We start from the raw sequence: 17,695 nt of genomic DNA, 5'->3' as shown, positions 1-17,695 counted from the left end.
TTGCTTTGTCTATTTTTGGTCATCAACACTATATTCTTGCCATTTGTTTTGTTCTGACAAAGCCCCAGAGTTCACCATGAAGTGTCTTCAAAATTTTGGCACTTTTGGGGAATGATGATCCTTGCAAACTCTGTATCAAGAAGTAACAAGCCATGCCTGGTGTTGATGGCAATCCTTTTGCTAAAATATGGCTGCCAAAGTTTTTGTCCTTTGGCAGATAGTCTGACCATCAGTTATTAAATAATGCAGAATCATTTTTAGTGCTGCACTCTTGCTCGTGGTTTCTCAATTCTTTCTGTGATCAACTGGAAATAGCTATCTGTTTATCAATTTCTTTGTCAAGTTGCAAGCAAGATTCTTTAGACATACCCATTTTTCATCCAGATTTGCAGGTAGCTTTGATAAGGCATCAGCATAGCAAAGTTTCTCTGTGGACCTATATCCAATTTCATAGTTATGTCTCATATTTGTAGTCTCTGTCATTACTGGCAGCTGTTTCCTTGGATGGAATACTGAAATTGATGCTTGTGCTCTGTGATTAATTCAAATCTTGTAAATCTTCTTCCACAAAAGTATTGCTGAAATTTCTTGACCCAATAAGTTATAGATAGTGCTTCTTTTAAATCTGTCTGTATCTGGCCTGATTTTTACTTAAAGTCTTGGGAGCAATGGCGAAGTCTCCACCTGTATACTAGAGACAATACTGCTCTGATTCCATACGAAGATGCATCAGTGGTTAATAATGCAGTTTGAGTTGGGTAAAAATGCACCAATTTAATTTCCTTCTCAAGCTTCTAAACTGCTGCTTCTTGCTTGATCCATTTGGGCTGAGAATTTTTCTTTCAAAGTTGGTTCAGTGGTCCTTCAGCTTCAGCAAATCCCTTGATGAATTTGTTGTAGTAATTTACTATTCCAATGAAAGATTATGATTCCTGGATATTCTTTGAATGGGGACAGCTTTTTTATTGCTTCCATACTAGCTTCACATGGTTGGATTCTACCGGCATCATCAGTGATGCAGCATAAGTATCCTTCTTTGTTTCTGAAGATTTCACATTTCTTTCTAACTGAATCTGAGGCCATTTCCTTCCAGTTGTGTGAAAAGCATGTCCAAATTCTTCATGTGCTCATCCATATTCGTGCCTGTGAAAGTTATGTCATCCAAGTAATTGGCACACACAGGTATGGTACTTGTGATTTGTTCCACAAATATCTGATATAGTGCAGGAGTATTTGTATACCAAACAGTAATCTCTGGTATTCGAACAGACCAAGTGCAGAGTTGACGATAGTCACCATCTTGGATTCCCCATTCCAGTTCCAACTGGAAATATGCATTCGGTAAATTATTTTTGTAAACCATTTTCCACTTCTGATTTTCTGAAAGAACTCCCCAGGCACTGGGATCAGATACTGATCTATTTCCACCTGTAGCTCTACAGTCACTCTGATATCTTCAGAGATTTTTATTGATCCTTTTTGTTTTGGAACAGCCTATTAAGTGATTCACTTACTTCCAGATTCTTTCTTTGGCCAGTCTTAATTTCTTCTTTAACATTATTCATCATAGCAAATGGTAATGGTCTGTGTCTGAAACATTACCTTGAAAAAAATTTGGGTGGCTCCTGTCTTCAATTTTAGGACTGCTTTGTAGATTCTGCATATGCCTAAGTCGGGCTGGACAAGTGATTCATGATCATAGCATATTTTCTTCTTGGCTTCTTTAAAGCTATTTTTATCCCCCAATCAGTGACTTATTTTAGTTAATATTTAAACTGAAGGCATTGAGCTATTTCAAGACAAAGTGATTGTTTTTCACGAGTTGACAATTGTTAATGAAAGCTTTTTGTTTGTGCCTTTGTATCTGACTGCTGCCATCATTTTTCCCTTTAAATTGATATGGGCTCCATCGAAAGTTACCATTGCCGAATTTGGGCTGCAGCACTCTGGTGATCCCAGTGCAGCCATCGATTTCCTTTGGTATTTAGATTCTTCCTGAACCTTCACTACCAAAGATTTCATCACCGCCGACAGTTGAAGAGGGTTGTGATGTGTAATAGACAAGACATCTATCCAGACCATCACAAAGGAATTCCGAACTGCATCAGGATTCAATTCAAGTATTTTGACAGTTAGGCAAGAATTGAGAGAACTTTGATATCATAGTCAAGCGCCTGCTTATGAGCCACACATCATGCTGGAAAACGCCAAATGATGCTTTGCTTGGTGTAAGGAGTGTAAACATTCGACGATTGAGCAGTGGAAAAACGCTGTGTGGAGTGACGAATCACAGTACACAATGAGGCGATCAGATGGCAGGATGTGGGTATGGCGAATGCCCAGTGAATGTCATCAGCCAGCATGTGTGGTGCCAACAGTAAAATTCGGAGGCAGTGGTGTTATGGTGTGGTTGTGTTTTTCATGGAGGGGGCTTGCACCCCTTGTTGTTTTGCGTGGCACTATCACAACACAGACATACATTGATGTTTTAAGCACCTTCTTGGTTCCCCCTGTTGGAGAGCAGTTCGGGAATGGCAATTACATCTTTCAACACAATCGAGCACCTGTTCATAATGCACGGCCTGTGGCGGATGGTTACACAAGAATAACATCCCTACAATGGACTGGCCTGCACAGAGTCCTGATCAGAATCCTATAGAACAGCTTTGGAATGTTTTGGAACACCGGCTTCGTGTCAGGCCTCACCGACCACTAAGTGCTGCACTCCATGAAGAATGGGCTGCCATTCCTGAAGAAACGTCCCAGCACCTGATTGAACGTATGCCTGTGAGAGTGGAAGCTGTCATGAAGGCTAAGGGTGGGCCAACACCATACTGAATTCCAGCATTACCAATGGAGGGCACCACGAACTTTTAAGTCAATTCCAGCCAGGTGTCCAGATACTTTGAATCACATACTGTATCTGATTTGTTCACAAAAGCAATCTCTTGGCAGTCATGTTCACATATGCAATTGCAGTCCCTTGCAACACATGTAAAATCAGTCACCCATTCTGCATATGTTTGTCCAGGCTTCTTTTTTGTGCCGAGGAATGAGTAAGTGGCCATCAGCAAATATTTTTGCTTTAAAATGGACTGACAGTTGCAGTTGTAATTGATTTTGGTCCAAAAAACCCATTTTTTAAAATATTATTTTCTTTATCTACACAGTTTAATCTATGTTGGGTGTGAATTTTATTGTGATAGCAGCTTTAGAAATGCCTTTAAACTGTTTAACTGATTAACTCTGCACTGGCAGTCACTCCCACCTTTTTCAACATTTGAGAAACTGCTTGCTTTAGCAGAATTTTTGTCAGCGTGAAGGCTATTTTCTTTCAATATCCTTGGCTGACATCTGTATCTTCAGCTGAAAACTTTCTTGCACGTGGTTTATTTACATTTTGATAATACCAACAAATATTAGTAAGTGGAAGGTTAAATTCGCAAACCTTTATGTGGAAGTCAAGATTTATGCATAACAGGCAGTGGAAAAACTGTGTTTAGGAAACAGAGGTTTCATGGGTATTGGTTTACCAACAAAAAAGAGGAAGCAGCTCGAAATGAAGAACATAAGCTCTCAGCTTCAGGACTGAAACTTGGGACAGAAGAATTGTACAGGTGCAAGAATGATTTTGATATGGATTCCACTGGATTCAAACTTATTGATTTATATCTTCTCTGCCAGGCTGCAAAGATTTCATGATTTCATGTTCTAACTGTAAAAATATGGAATGCATGATTGTTGCTGAAGAAAGAAGAGTAGGAATAGCTTGTGATTGATTTTAAATTAATTTGTAATTCGCGTGGCTATGAATTTTCACTTTCCTCATACACACACACACACACACACACACACACACCCCTGACGCTGGTACCTATCCTGGTATGTTTCTACCTTTTGAGCATCACTCTTTCAGAAACAGCAATAACGGCCTACACAGATGAAATGATTAGAAACCTAGGCAAAACCAACAGTGCTGTTTGAGTTAATTTAAATCTTTCTAAAGCACTTTTAGGTTAGCATAAGCTCTGAGACGCCTTGGACAGGGCAGGGGAGGAGCTAATTTATTGTGTGGTTTTCTGATGCTGTTTCTATGCCAAAGTTTCTACGAAGGAAGCAGTGGAGGAATTGGCGGAAATAAATGAAAAAGAAATAGATCCTGGAGTAGATATTCATGACAGTGAATCTCCTACATATGTTACTGACTTGATTGTGTGTGTAGATGGGACCTTGATAAAAATGGGTCTCTCATCTCTGTATGGAGTTGCATCTGTTATTGGTATTGATTCAGGTGAAGTTTTAGATGTAGAAATTATCTCTAAATACTGTCACCAATGTGCAACAAGGAAAATGTCCCACAATGAAGACAGTGAGAAACTGTGGCAAGAAAAGCTTGCAGTAGCATGTTCTAAAAATTATAGTGGCTCAAGTGGGAGCATGGAGGCTACTGCAGTTGTGAGGATGTTCTCCAGATCTGAGGACCAGTATGTTGTTAGATATATTAAATAACTTGGTGATGAGCACTCCTCTTTGTTCAAAGCTGTAACGGAAAAATCCATACAATACAACAATTGAAAAGTTGGAATGTGTTGGCCACATCCCAAAGAAGCTTCGTGGTAGGCTTTGTCACTTGCTGAAAGAGAAGAGAGGAAGTACTTGAGGATGGAAAAACACTGAGGAAAAGGAGATCTTATTCTGAAAGAAACTGATTCTCTTCAGTTATTTTATGGGAGAGCTATCAGAAAACCACACTAATTTAGAGGCAATGAGGGGTGCTGTTTGGGCAATTTTTTTTTCCCCACAAACTATCCACTGACCAAACATCAATGCATAATCTGTTTCCTGAAAGACAATTGGTGTAAGTTAAACAACAGAAATGAGCCATATTCACATGAACACTCATTGCCAGAACATGTTATGAATGCAATTAAGCCCACATTCAGGTTTCTTCCAAACCATGATTTATTGAGGAAGCGTATTCATGGAAAAGACACAAAATGAAAATGAAAGCCTCAATAATTTAATTTGGATTAGATGCTCAAAAACGACATTCTGTGGACTTTAAGTACTTAAAACAAGGTGTCTATGATGCAGTTTTATGTTACAATAATGGCAATAATAGCAGAATTGAAGTGCTGAAGAGAGGTGGTATAGATCCTGGTGTGTTTACAACGAAAGCATTTTAGACCATCACTGAGAGCTGGGTTAAGAAAGCTAAAGAGATCAGTGTCTTACCTGAAAATGAAGGCCAGGAAGATTCTAAGAGGAGAGAAGAGGAACCTGGAGGGTTAGGAGTATTAGTATGAAGGATTTTTAAAATTGAGGTAAGCTTATTACACGTAGAAGTATGAGAAGAAAATCTTTGAACCTCTGTTTTACATTTTTACATTATCAGAAGCCTTTTCTCAAAATATATATGTGCTAATGCTATGAAATTTTCAGGAATTGTTCGCAACGTGTTGCTGTCTCCCTGGAACAAAAAAAAAAATACGAAATCCTGCAATTACATTCCGATTTTTAGATGATAGTATGTAGAAAGTTAATTTTCGATGTGCAAAATTAAAAACTCTGTTAATGGTAGAATTTCTACCAGTGGTCTGTTCAGCAACTACTTCTACCTATATTCATAGGAATTCTTAAATTTACCATATTTAACTACAATACAATTCATAGTAGAACTGCAGTGTCAATTTCATTTGCTTTCTATTGGATGTACGGAGTGTGATTCACCTAATGTAAAGCAAACTGAGCTGCTGTGCACATACTTATTTAAAAAAAAAAAAAAAAGACAAGACATTTATTTTCCTCTGGTACTGAACTGTATGAATTAGTCCAAACAGCAGCTGCAGTGTTTCGTAACAACCATCCTCAATATATCTGCATAGCAAGGTCAATGGGCCCAAGTCAAGGTATTAGGAAATAGTTTACCTGTGTTTGGAATCACCTACAGTAGCTTGCTGACAACCAGGAATGACTAGTCCATCTAAATTCAACGATGACCTTGAAAAACTTTTATCATGACTCATCTGGTTAATCCGCATGTCTCAAATAATTTATGATCAATAAACAATTTCACAATCCTGGTATGTTTGTACCTCTTGAGCATCAGTCTTTCAGAAACAGCAATAACGACTTACACAGATGAAATGATTAGAAGCCTAGGCAAAACCAATAGTGCTGTTTGAGTTAATTTAAATCTTTCTAAAGCTTTGGTTACAATTAGTCACGAAATTCTATTAGGTAATTGGGAAGCAATTGGGATACATGGGGTATAAAACAAGGGGTTTCAATCATCTCTGCAAAACAAAAGGTTATGGAACCCAATTCAGCTCATTCTAATCTTAAGTATTTGGCTAATAGAAAGTCACAAAAATAGGTACAGGAGGTAGTGTGGTAGGCTTCTTTCTGTTCTGTATTTACACAAATGACATACAGACCCTTGTAACTGCAGCTAAGATCATTTTGTTTGCTAACTATTACACTAGTTCTGCAATGTTAAGGAATCACTGTCTGCAACAACTAAGTACTCAAGACCTTGCATTCATGGTCCAATATCAACAGGCTGACCCTTCATGCAAAATGAAAAAAATTACGTTCAACTTGGAAAAATGACTCAAAATCAAGATCTTCAACTGGTAATGGGTGAAAATGAGTTAGAAATAGCACAATGCACAAAACTTTTAGGGATGTATGTTGATTGAGACAAACTAAAAAGAACATGTAACAAAACTCTCCCAGACACACAGTTCAACATGTTTTGCTCTGAGAACCATTTCTAAAGAATGTTCTTCAGAACATGCTAGAATGTTTTGCTTTGGTCACTTCCAGTGCCTTTAAGCTTATGGAATGATTCTGGAGAATAAGTAGTAGTTCCATCAGATAAAACTTTTACACTGCAGAAAATGGTTACTCGAATCTTGTCACACAGATCCACAACAGCTCACTGCAATCTGCTATTTAAAAATTTGTACATGCTTACAGGATCCTCCCCTTATTTATACAAATGTGCGCTGATAAAGAGCCAGTCTTGGAAACCTACACACTAATAGTGAATACCATAGGTATAACACTCACAACTGTTTGCCCCTCCATGTGGAGCAAGCAGAAACAACCCTTACTTTAAGATATATGAGGCATTTTGGTGTCAACTGACCCTCAACATAAGCAAATGTAGCATATCATGAACACATTAATACATGATTACATAAAAGAAAAACAATTACTGAATGCAGTTACTCCCATAAAATATCTAGAAGTATGCGTATGGGGCAATTTAAAGAGGAATGCCCTCATAAAATTAATCACAAGTAAAGCAGATGCCAGATTAAGGTTCACTGGAATAATCCTCGGGAAATGTAATCCATCAATAAAGGAAGTAACTTACAGAAGTTTCATTTGACCAGTACTTTAATATTGTTTGTCAATCTGGCATCCATATCAGATAGGAATGATAGAGGAAATAGAGAAGATCCATTTTGTTACAGGTTCATTCAGTAAACGTGAAAGCACCAGTGGTAGATAGTGCAACAGAGGTATTCTGCATCATCATGGTGCTTACTGTTAAAGGTTCCAAGAGTGTGCATTGCTAGAAGAGTCAAGCAATATATTGCTTCCTCCTATGTATATCTCGTAAAAAGGCCATGAAGATAAAATCAGAGAGATTCAAGCCTACACAAAGGTTTACCAGCAACTGTTTTTCCTGTGAACCTTTTGGGACTGGAACAGCAAATGGAGGAAGTAACAGGACACACAGTACCCCCTGCAACACGTTGTAAGATGGCTTGTGGAGTAAAAATGTAAATTCTTCGTAATGTATTACCATCATACAGAAAGAGATTGGGAAAAGTAATGACTTTCCGTGCGCAGTTAAAATCATTTCTTGCTGAGGTGTGTTTCTATATAGTAAATGATTATGTTAGATTATAGAAATACTAAGCCCTCATTTATTGTAGAGTTCACAATGTGTGTGTCTTTGCGCAAGAATGTCTGTGCTGTTTGTTTCCAGTTTTCTCTGTTTCAAATGGAAGGCCGTACATCTCTACAGAGGAAGGATAGGTCAGAAGATTAGTTTTGGTAGATATACTGTTAGCTGGTGTTTGTGTAATTTACTTTTCAGCAGTGTTAAAAAAGTCTACATAAGGTCCAGTGGCATACTTACGTGTTTTGTGCAGCAATGTTGGCAGCACTCACCAATGGTCCTGATCTAGACTACAGCCAATAATGTGTTGTGTTTACATTTTTTTTCAGAAGTGCAATATAACAAACTTTCATGTTCTAAATATATCACTGTTCATATTTATTGTGCATGTTGTAATCTCCTTGCAGACTATGGATATGTGGTTTTCTTTCCTAATCATGTACTGAGTGACGTGGCTAAGTCAATGTTAATGCACTGTAACAGTTTTGTGGGTGGAGAAGGGTTCTACCCCATCTAGCCATCCTAACATTGGTTTTCCATTTTCCCATGGTTTTCCCAAGTTGCTAAGGTGAATGCTGTGATGGTTCCATTGACAAGGCCATAGCTGACTTCTTACCCAGTACTGCCTAACCTTATCCTACATTGTGTATGTTTTATACCATAGTAAAAAATAATCAAGCCACATGCGAAGTTTAAGAAAGTTTTATTTAAACTGATTATACACATATACAAGACAGTGTCATCTTATGATACAATTGTTTGTTACAATTGTGGTTCTCTTCCTTAAAAGATGAATTCTATGCGACTATTCTTCCTGGCAAATTGGTTAATCACATCGTCAATAGGACAATCAATGTCAGGGTGAGTATTCAACAGAGCTAAGCCATTAAGCTGATGATCCTCCTCCATTGTCGACCTCAGCCATGTCTTTGTACGCCGCAATGTTGAAAAACTTCTTTCTACTTTAGCAATACATGCGACTTTTCTTGTAGGTACGTTTTAGCTAGCTATGTGCCACACAGAAATGCACAAAATACGATGATGCGGATGCGCATGCTACATAGGCAAATACAATAACTCGATTCAGTTGAGTCAAGCGATTAAAGAAACTAATGAATAGCATGTGAGCTGACTGGCAGGGTTGGCAATGTGCGCGGTTCAGCAGGGAGTGGGGGAGGGGGGCACCCCCCATATGTATCTGCCACTGCTCTGAAACAAGTCCTACTTCAAAAGTTAAATTACTTTATTCAACTTTGTGTATAGATACCTATCAACTGTTTAATATCTCCAATACACAGTGTGTGATTGTCTATAATTATTCTATAATCCATATTACACTTATAACTTTTGGTATAGGTTACAAACTTCTTAACTGAACTTACACTAAGGACTTCTCTCTCTCTCTCTCTCTCTCTCTCTCTCTCTCTCTCTCTCTCTCTCTCTCTCTCTCACACACACACACACACACACACACACACACACACACACACACACACACACACAAAAGGGAGGACTCGAACCTCCAATAGGGGAAGCCGTGCAAATGATGGCAAGGCACCTCAGACCACATAGCTACTCTATGCGGCTTCCTTGTCAACATTACATACAAATGGTAAACAAATTTCCTCATGAAACTCTAAAACAATGAAATTTTCCAGTGCTGTGTAAGTGCTCACCTAGTTGTTTGGAAGAGTTCTGGACAACTATTACTACAATAATACATTTCAACTACAGGAATTCAGTTTTTTCCATAAAAATGGGTGGTAATCAAACTACATGACACAACAAAATTAAGCAGGACATGCACACTAAATTATAAATTTATTGACTAACTTCTGCACGAGGTAATACTGGCAGTCTCATTTGCTTTACCTAACCATTGAGTAAAAACAAAATATTAGCTAGAGTAAAATATTAAGCTGATTTATCTTATTCAAGAGAATGGTGACTGAGCTTCATGGTCATAGCTTAAATTACTTAAGAATGTATAACAACGCACTTTCCGAGGCCAAGATATTTTTTGGCTTTTTGCCATTTAATTATTTTTACATAGATATGTATTTAGCAACTACACGAGCACATTGACTACATTTTGAATGCTCCAGCTGTCTGCTATTCAGATTACAGCAGTTCCCCGTACCAGAATTATGTACATTCTCACATGCATCTTGATGAACGTTGCACCTACAACTGTATATCAGCTTGTGTTAAGGTGTATATTATTAAAAAAAATGTGTGACTGTATTAAGCCAATAGCAGATAAAAGCTAGAAACGCTTCATGGAATAATAATACTAATAATAGTAAATTCAAGAAAGAGGTTGCTGCTCATTATACAGTGGAGATGCTGAGTCGCAGATAGGCAGAACACAAAAGCTGTCACAAAGTAAGCTTTTGGCCAATAAGGTCATCAGAAGTAGACCGCACATGAGCGCGCGCACACGCGCACGCACACACACACACACACACAGTCTGGTCTCAGCAGCCAGAAAATGTGGTTGTGTGTGTGTAGAATTGTGGCAGAGTTGCATTTGGAAAAATCTTTCTTCCTGACAGTCTTTTTGTTGAGCCTGTCTGCAACTCAGCATCTCCACTATATGGTGAGTAGCAACTATACTTTTCATAATACTGTCACATTCCATCTTGGATTTTCCATTGTTCAAGAAAGTGGTTAGTTCGTGACTTTCTTTAAATATGTGAATTAAAATAATTTCACATGACTAATTGAGTATTACACACAATAATCAGCTGTCATAAATGAGATAAAGCTTATCCTGGTACTCTGTACAAAGTGGTGAGATATTACTGAAAGTAACAGCTTTAAATTTTTATGTTGATAAACCATTCTCATGGGAGAAACATGCGAAAGCTACCAGCATTGTACAGGCTTATATCCCAGATTACATTTCACTAGAAACTTCTCCACAAGGCAAACAAAGTTCCAGCCTTATAGTGCTCCGAAGTTCACTGTTCCATTACTACTGAAATTTGATTGTTTCAACAAATTTCAGAATTATTCATATAAAGGCTTTCACAAATAATAAATTCAATGTTCAGTAACTTTTCACTGTCACTCGTTCAATAATGAGCACATTGGTGTATAAATGTCTAAAGCCTAGAACACCAATACAGAGTTTGCACAATACGACGAAGTTCTTATACAGAATATGGCCAGAGATATTATACAGACTTCTCTCAAACCTTTACAACATACAGTCTATTGGAGGCCTATAGCTATCCATAGTCCAAAACATTACACATCAGTTATCTACAGGGCATTATTTGCTACTGTCAGGATTACTGCATTTTCACTTAGTTATTACTAAAAAAAATCTGAGTAACAAAAATTTCCGAAATGCTACCTGTGAAGTAAGTTTGATATTTATGAGCTGATTTTTTAAAAATCAAAATCAGGTTGTAAAAAGGAAGAAACAGTATCATTTTTCTACTCTATATCTCACATCAGAGCAATTTGCTGTGTTTCAGGCAGGGATTCATGTTTGCATCTGCTCACAATTCAATTTTACTTTTGAGAAGCTTAAGAAAGTAATATACACACATGAGCAGTTACCATAGAACAGCTGCCTACCACACGCTGAACAAATAGTGACATATCTATCAACTCACCTGTTCTGATTTTTTGGCTTCACTCTGTTTTACACTGCCACCAAAATGCAGCTTCCTTGAGGCCACACTTGAGAGAGCAAAGTTTTTCTGAAAATAAGGATTTTGATCATACTTCAGTAACCATTACGTCATGTCGAACAAAAATTTAAATTCTTCCCCCCCACAGTGTTTAGTGGAATTAATATGGGCAGAGCCATGAAAGAGGTGGAGGTCAACACCCAGGAAGGTGTCATATTGGGTTGAGGACGATCAGGTGAAGCAGATGGGGTTGGGGTATAGGAATGAGGATAAGGTGTCTTGGCCGAGTCCAGATCATGAAAACATCATCAATGAACCTGAACCTGACGAGAGGTTGGGGAGACTAGGAAGGTTCCCTCAGATTGCCCACATAGGAGAGTGCCACATATGTTTATACACCTTCCCCTCAAAGGAGACAACATTATGCTCATGATATAGTTGGTAAGGTGTATGAGGAATGAAGTAGTGGGTTTGGATCTGAAGGTCTGTCACCTACCTCAACTAATCATGTAATGAGATTTTGTAAACATCTCTATGGCAATGTCTCACAGTTGTCACAATTTTTTTTTTTTCTCTGCAACAGTTTGCACTTCATGGTTGAAAGCTGGCAACAGTGTTGTGTTTTCCTTATGCCGAGTCGACTCTGAGGTGTGAGGCTTTATTTCGAGCAATCGGTTGGAGGAGTTTGTCAACAAGAGTGAAAATTCTTTCATTAGGACCACAACAACCAGTTCTAATAGAGTGTCCCGGGTGGTTAGCTCTGTGAGTTTTAGGGAGCATGCAGGAGGTTGGTGCGCAAGGTTTTGTTGGGGTAAGGAGGGAGATGCATTCATGGGAGAGTTTCTGGGAGGGGCCTAAGGATTTCAGTAGGGACTGGAGGTTATGCTGGATTTTTGGGATGACATCAGTGACAGGTCTTGTAAGGGGGAGGAATCAGATGCTTGGCAGAGACTTTCAGTCAAGTAGTAGAGTTGAGGAGTGTTTGCCAGCAGGGAGGATGATTTGGTCATGATCTGTTTTGAGACAATTGTAATAAGATTGTTTCCCTTAAAAATCTTAACCATCCTCATATCTACATGGGAGAGTCTAGAAGAATTACACTGCTTAGGACTTTATTAATTTTCTGTGTTGTCTCAGATTTGTACCGATGCAACTATAACCAAAAACTGTATAGTCATCATTCTTGACCAGATCCCTCTCATACACACACACACACACACACACACACACACACACACACACACACACACACACACACTCCCCCTCCCTCTGTATAATGTACAACTAATGTTACCAACAAAACATAAAATTAATGTTCAATACACAATTTGTTGGTGTCCACGTAGCTGAGAAGGTATAACCATGTTTTTCAATATTAATGATTCATTGAATCATTATGTCTTAGTCTACAAATCCAGAAGTTCTCGGTCAGACCTAGAATTTCTTTGTGCACTTAACTAAGCTGCACTGGGGCTCAAATTCTATGTTAAGTTATACATATCACTGTAACTGGATGGGTGTTAGTTTGAAGGTCAGAGGAAGGTAAGGACAGACTATCTCCAATAGGAGCATATCTAGCAAAAGACTATAGCCTGATTTTCAAACTTCTAGGTTGGTGACAGCTTTAGTTTCTTTATTCATGTAATCTCACTAATAAATACACCTTGTTTCAACTACACAGTGAGTAACCTATACTCCTTCCATTACTTACATTTCAGTGTCAGACGAGCACAGATGAAAGACATCTATGAAAACTACAATGTTTCCACTCTCTCTCTTTTTGCGAATGATGTCACTTTGAAATGGTTTCCTTCCAGTCCCATATAGTCTCCTTGTTTGTTAAGACTCATCACATTATTCTAGAAACTTTTAATGCTTATTTCCAGTTAGGTCACTAACCACCACCTTGGTCTTTAGCTGATATGCACCCTACCTGAAATATGATTTAATAGCACTAACCCCAGTTCACTCCTATTTACAAATGAGTCTTTTCCCAACTTTATTCACAGCAGGTTTTGTTTGCCCACCAAACAGTATATCAATGACAGCACATCAACTCAGTAATTTTTTGCCATAGTTATCTTTTGAGCATGCATGTTCTGCATTTCTTTCACCATGTAATGTTCAGCAAACGTGGCAATGCAACAGGAAAAGTATTAACCAATAACCGGAAACGTTGCAGGATGAGGACGATGACTATTCTAATATTATGAAATATAAACATAAGCCCTCAAAAATCTAGGCTAATCAAAATTGGTGACAGTCGTGGGAGGACCTTATTTAAATTTAGGCCATTTGGCATAGAATGATCCAAATACAAGAATTCTTAAGAAACATGAGAATAATGCAGATTAAAGTAGTTTGTAAGACCGATACGTAGTATACTAACAGGGCATCAATGAAACTAAAAATTTGTCCAATATTTACTTTACGCATACCAGTATAGTCTACGTAGAACAACGAAGAGTGTCTGGTGTTTCCTGGAGTATCTACTATACGTGAAGCTTTATAGTTCTGCTGATTTTGCGTACCGGTGAAATTATTTAACTACGGTGTTACACAGAGAAAGTGACATCAGCAGCTCATAGCAAAAAGAGAAAAATAAAGTGCACTAACATATACAGTCACTTCGCATTAAATATTGCAAATGCACGACATTTATTAGAATAACTGACTTCTTAGGAATACTCAGTAACCGGCTACTGCGCCTACACCTCCGCCTGTTCTCTAGCTAAGCATTGGACCTGCATTACGTAACGTTCTTCATTCATCCATTATTTTAAACAATATTATTTGATTAAATTGTAGCAATGGTTACTGGACAATTGTTTTCCGCATGTGAATTTCGTCACAACATTTTGAAATTTGGATCATAATAACCAGTATGCGATCAATAGCAAAAGAACGCATTGAACTAAGATATGTCCTGATTTTACATTGCTGTTGCAAGTAGGCCTATTGTTCATTGACTTTGAATGGAGACAGAACGATTAAACGTCGGCAGCATACGATTAAACGGTAACAATACACATTAATAATACACTTTCTCTGCACATCGAAAACCTGTTACATAATCATTGCCAGAAATATATATACACACGCAAAACTGCTCCGTTTTTTTAAAAGGTTAATTTACGTGTCAACAGTATGTAAACAAAAAATTCTTACCAGCGGTGACGCTGTAACTTTCTTCGCTAATATTGACGGTAGTTGCACTATAGGGCTCATCTCGCGAAATATGCAGACCGCACAGGCAATTCTCCTAGACCTAGGCCAGCAACTGCGCTACTGTATAAGTTTCCCTTTGTAAAATCGATAGTAGATTCGACCTCAGCAGACGGTGTCACATGCGTCGACAGTCAAACAAACTTCTGTGGAAAAATAATCAACCAATCATTGATTAGGCTAGGTCGTTTCGAGTGGCAGCTACGAGACGGATTAAAGAAACGTAGGTCGTGCTCCATGTAACACATAAGCAGGAAAGTCAACGCGTAAACAACGTCACTTGATACATGTCTAGTTTGTCCATAAAGAGAAATGTTTTTGAGCGGATTTTATCTCTGAGAAATACATCCTACAACGGCCAACATAGCTCTGTTAAAAGTGCTACTATCGAATACTATTTTTGGAACTTTATTTCTCTTTCCTAACTCAGATGGAAATCATCTATCAGTTTCATGAGCGATTAAGTATAAAATTGCAAGTGAAATCTGCTCGCCAGAGTGAAGACATAAAGATAAAATTTGTTATTGACGCGAAGGTTAGTTTGAACACCATAGTGCCTTGCAAGGTGTGGGCGTGATTGAGGTAGTAAGCTATGTTCTTTTATTCATCAGATCTAACTTAGCCAGACAGTGACAAGTGGGCCTAAAGTTTAAGATGGATTCCGAACAAAGGCGCAGCTTGGCCGTTTTCACATTAACAAACAATTCCAGGGTTAAAAGAAGTGATAAGTGACATAGAATAGTCCTAGGACTGCCCGCCGGAGTGGCCGTGCGGTTCTAGGCGCTACAGTCTGGAACCGAGCGACCGCTACGTTCGCAGGTTCGAATCCTGCCTCGGGCATGGATGTGTGTGATGTCCTTAGGTTAGTTAGGTTTAATTAGTTATAAGTTCTAGGCGACTGATGACCACAGAAGTTAAGTCGCATAGTGCTCAGAGCCATTTGAACCAAGTCCTAGGACTGAGCAGGAAATGAACTCTAGCAGGCATTTATATCCATAATCCGGCTATTAACCATTAAGCCATCGAGCAACACTAGTACACATATGATGAAAACAAGGACCTGCTTAATTAAAACCATTAAAAATAGTATTACACTAATAACGAAATGCTATTCACGTATCCCGAAAGTAGATAAATGTTAAACATTTACTGGCATTTTAACAGATTAGCATTTTGTAGTTCCTTGCAAACACCCAGACTCTTTTCATGGCATCTAAATGGCACTACAGGTTGTTGTGCTGCATTTCTCAGTCTCCTCTCCCCTCTTCCCCTGCCATGACTGCCTTGTTGGAGTTGTTGATAACACCCATAACCGAAAAAAATCTGCGGTATGCATTCGGGCACACAATGCAAGAAGATTTCTTTGGAGGAACTGTTGCAACATTTTCCTGCACACAGCACTAAATGAGTGAGTTGCTGTAATTCCACAGCATCTCAGTTTTCTGAAGAATAACAGAACAACAGACTTTTTTTCGCCACCATTCATTGGACAAAGAGAACTGCATCCTTAAAAAAGTTTTGGAACAGGCGTGAGAAGACGATTTCAATTGAGCACTTAAAGCCAGCTCATTTTACAGAGGAGACGATCAACACGGATTCAGCTGGGGGCCAGCCTACATTTACGGGAACTTCCACCTGTTATCACTTCATCTCATACAATGAATTCAGCTGGCATGATTGTCGACGGAGAAATGAGGAACAGTGGCTGCTATAATAACCTACACAAGGGCGTCCACTAAGAGTTACGAGGGCAGGACAGCAGGTCAAACACCAGTTCTCTGACATTGCCTGTGTTTGGATATATATATATATAAAAAAAAAAAAAAAAAAAAAAAAAAAAAAAAAAAAAAGAGGGCGCTAGTACAGCGATCTGAAGATTGACCAGGAAATTACAAGCAACAATTGACTGTCAAAGTAAGATACATTTTGTCTTTGTAAGCTCTTTGCATTCTATTTGGTGCATTCTCTTGTAACCTAGATATATTGTACTGTTTAAACTTTGAGTGTTCTAAAAGTGTTAATTAACAAATTGTTTGTGCAACAATTCTGGATCAGTGCATCCCTCACAAAATCTTACACTATCATCTCTCAGAATATGGAAAGCAAAGAGCTCTCAGCAGAAGACATTTGTTTCACAAGGTGGAGAAGTGCTCATAGCTCTTATGGTAAACATTTTAGACCCATGTTTACGAGACATTTTTGTTTCGAGTGATAGCTTCTGTCATATCCCTGAATATGACAACCTGTATACAAGGTGGCCCATGCAAATTGTCCTCAGTAGTTTAATGTTTCCTGCATGCGTTAATGCAAGAAGAGCTGCCTCGTCACTGCTGTCCAAAAGGGGAGAGCATGTACAAGCGAATCCCCACTGAGCTGTGCCGCCATCTGCGCGCATTTTTCTCCTGCTTCGACTCTGGTAAGGTCGCATGGCAGTCGGTAGTTCGAATCAGATCTTACAGTGAAACAGGTAACAACTGCTATGTTCTCCAACAAAGACTACACTGATTTGACACTGATCTATGGGGAGACACACTGCAGTTGAGGCCCGAAGGCTGTTTTCACAATGTTTTCCAACGCAATGTCTACCTTTCTGGCATACAGAGGTGCGTTTAAGAACTAGAGCTTTCCAGTTACAACATGTCATGGAAAGACCAATCCACAGCACACCCAATGTTGCCCGGAATGTTACTGAGTATTTTGGAGCACATCCCACACATGATAAGCATAGTTTAAATGAAAATAGTGCGTACATACAAGGTGGTATAAACGAAATTTAGTCCTATTGAATTTAGGTTGCAGTATTATTTACACCTTTAATAATTATTGCAGTATTATTTGCACCTATAATGTTGTTGTTGTTGTGGGCTTCAGTCCTGAGACTGGTTTGGTGCAGCTCTCCATGCTACTC

At 38.6% G+C, this 17,695-nt stretch overlaps 1 protein-coding gene across 1 annotated transcript in view; it reads right to left on the bottom strand.

Annotated features, from left to right (window-relative positions):
* LOC124593704 (succinate dehydrogenase [ubiquinone] flavoprotein subunit, mitochondrial) overlaps window positions 1-14,888 on the bottom strand; it is a 100,923-nt gene extending 86,035 nt beyond the window's left edge. The window contains exons 1-2 of the mRNA XM_047132011.1: window positions 14,731-14,888; window positions 11,545-11,631 (exon numbers count right to left, since the gene is read on the bottom strand). Of these exons, the coding sequence (XP_046987967.1) occupies window positions 11,545-11,631; window positions 14,731-14,790 (147 nt within the window). The 5' untranslated portion in view covers window positions 14,791-14,888. The remainder of the gene's footprint in view (window positions 1-11,544; window positions 11,632-14,730) is intronic.
* Between the last annotated feature and the right edge of the window lie 2,807 nt (window positions 14,889-17,695).

This window comes from Schistocerca americana, chromosome 2, assembly GCF_021461395.2.
Source record: "Schistocerca americana isolate TAMUIC-IGC-003095 chromosome 2, iqSchAmer2.1, whole genome shotgun sequence".
In the NCBI taxonomy this organism is placed as follows: Eukaryota; Metazoa; Arthropoda; class Insecta; order Orthoptera; family Acrididae; genus Schistocerca; species Schistocerca americana.
This window is presented reverse-complemented; position numbering and strand designations above follow the sequence as displayed.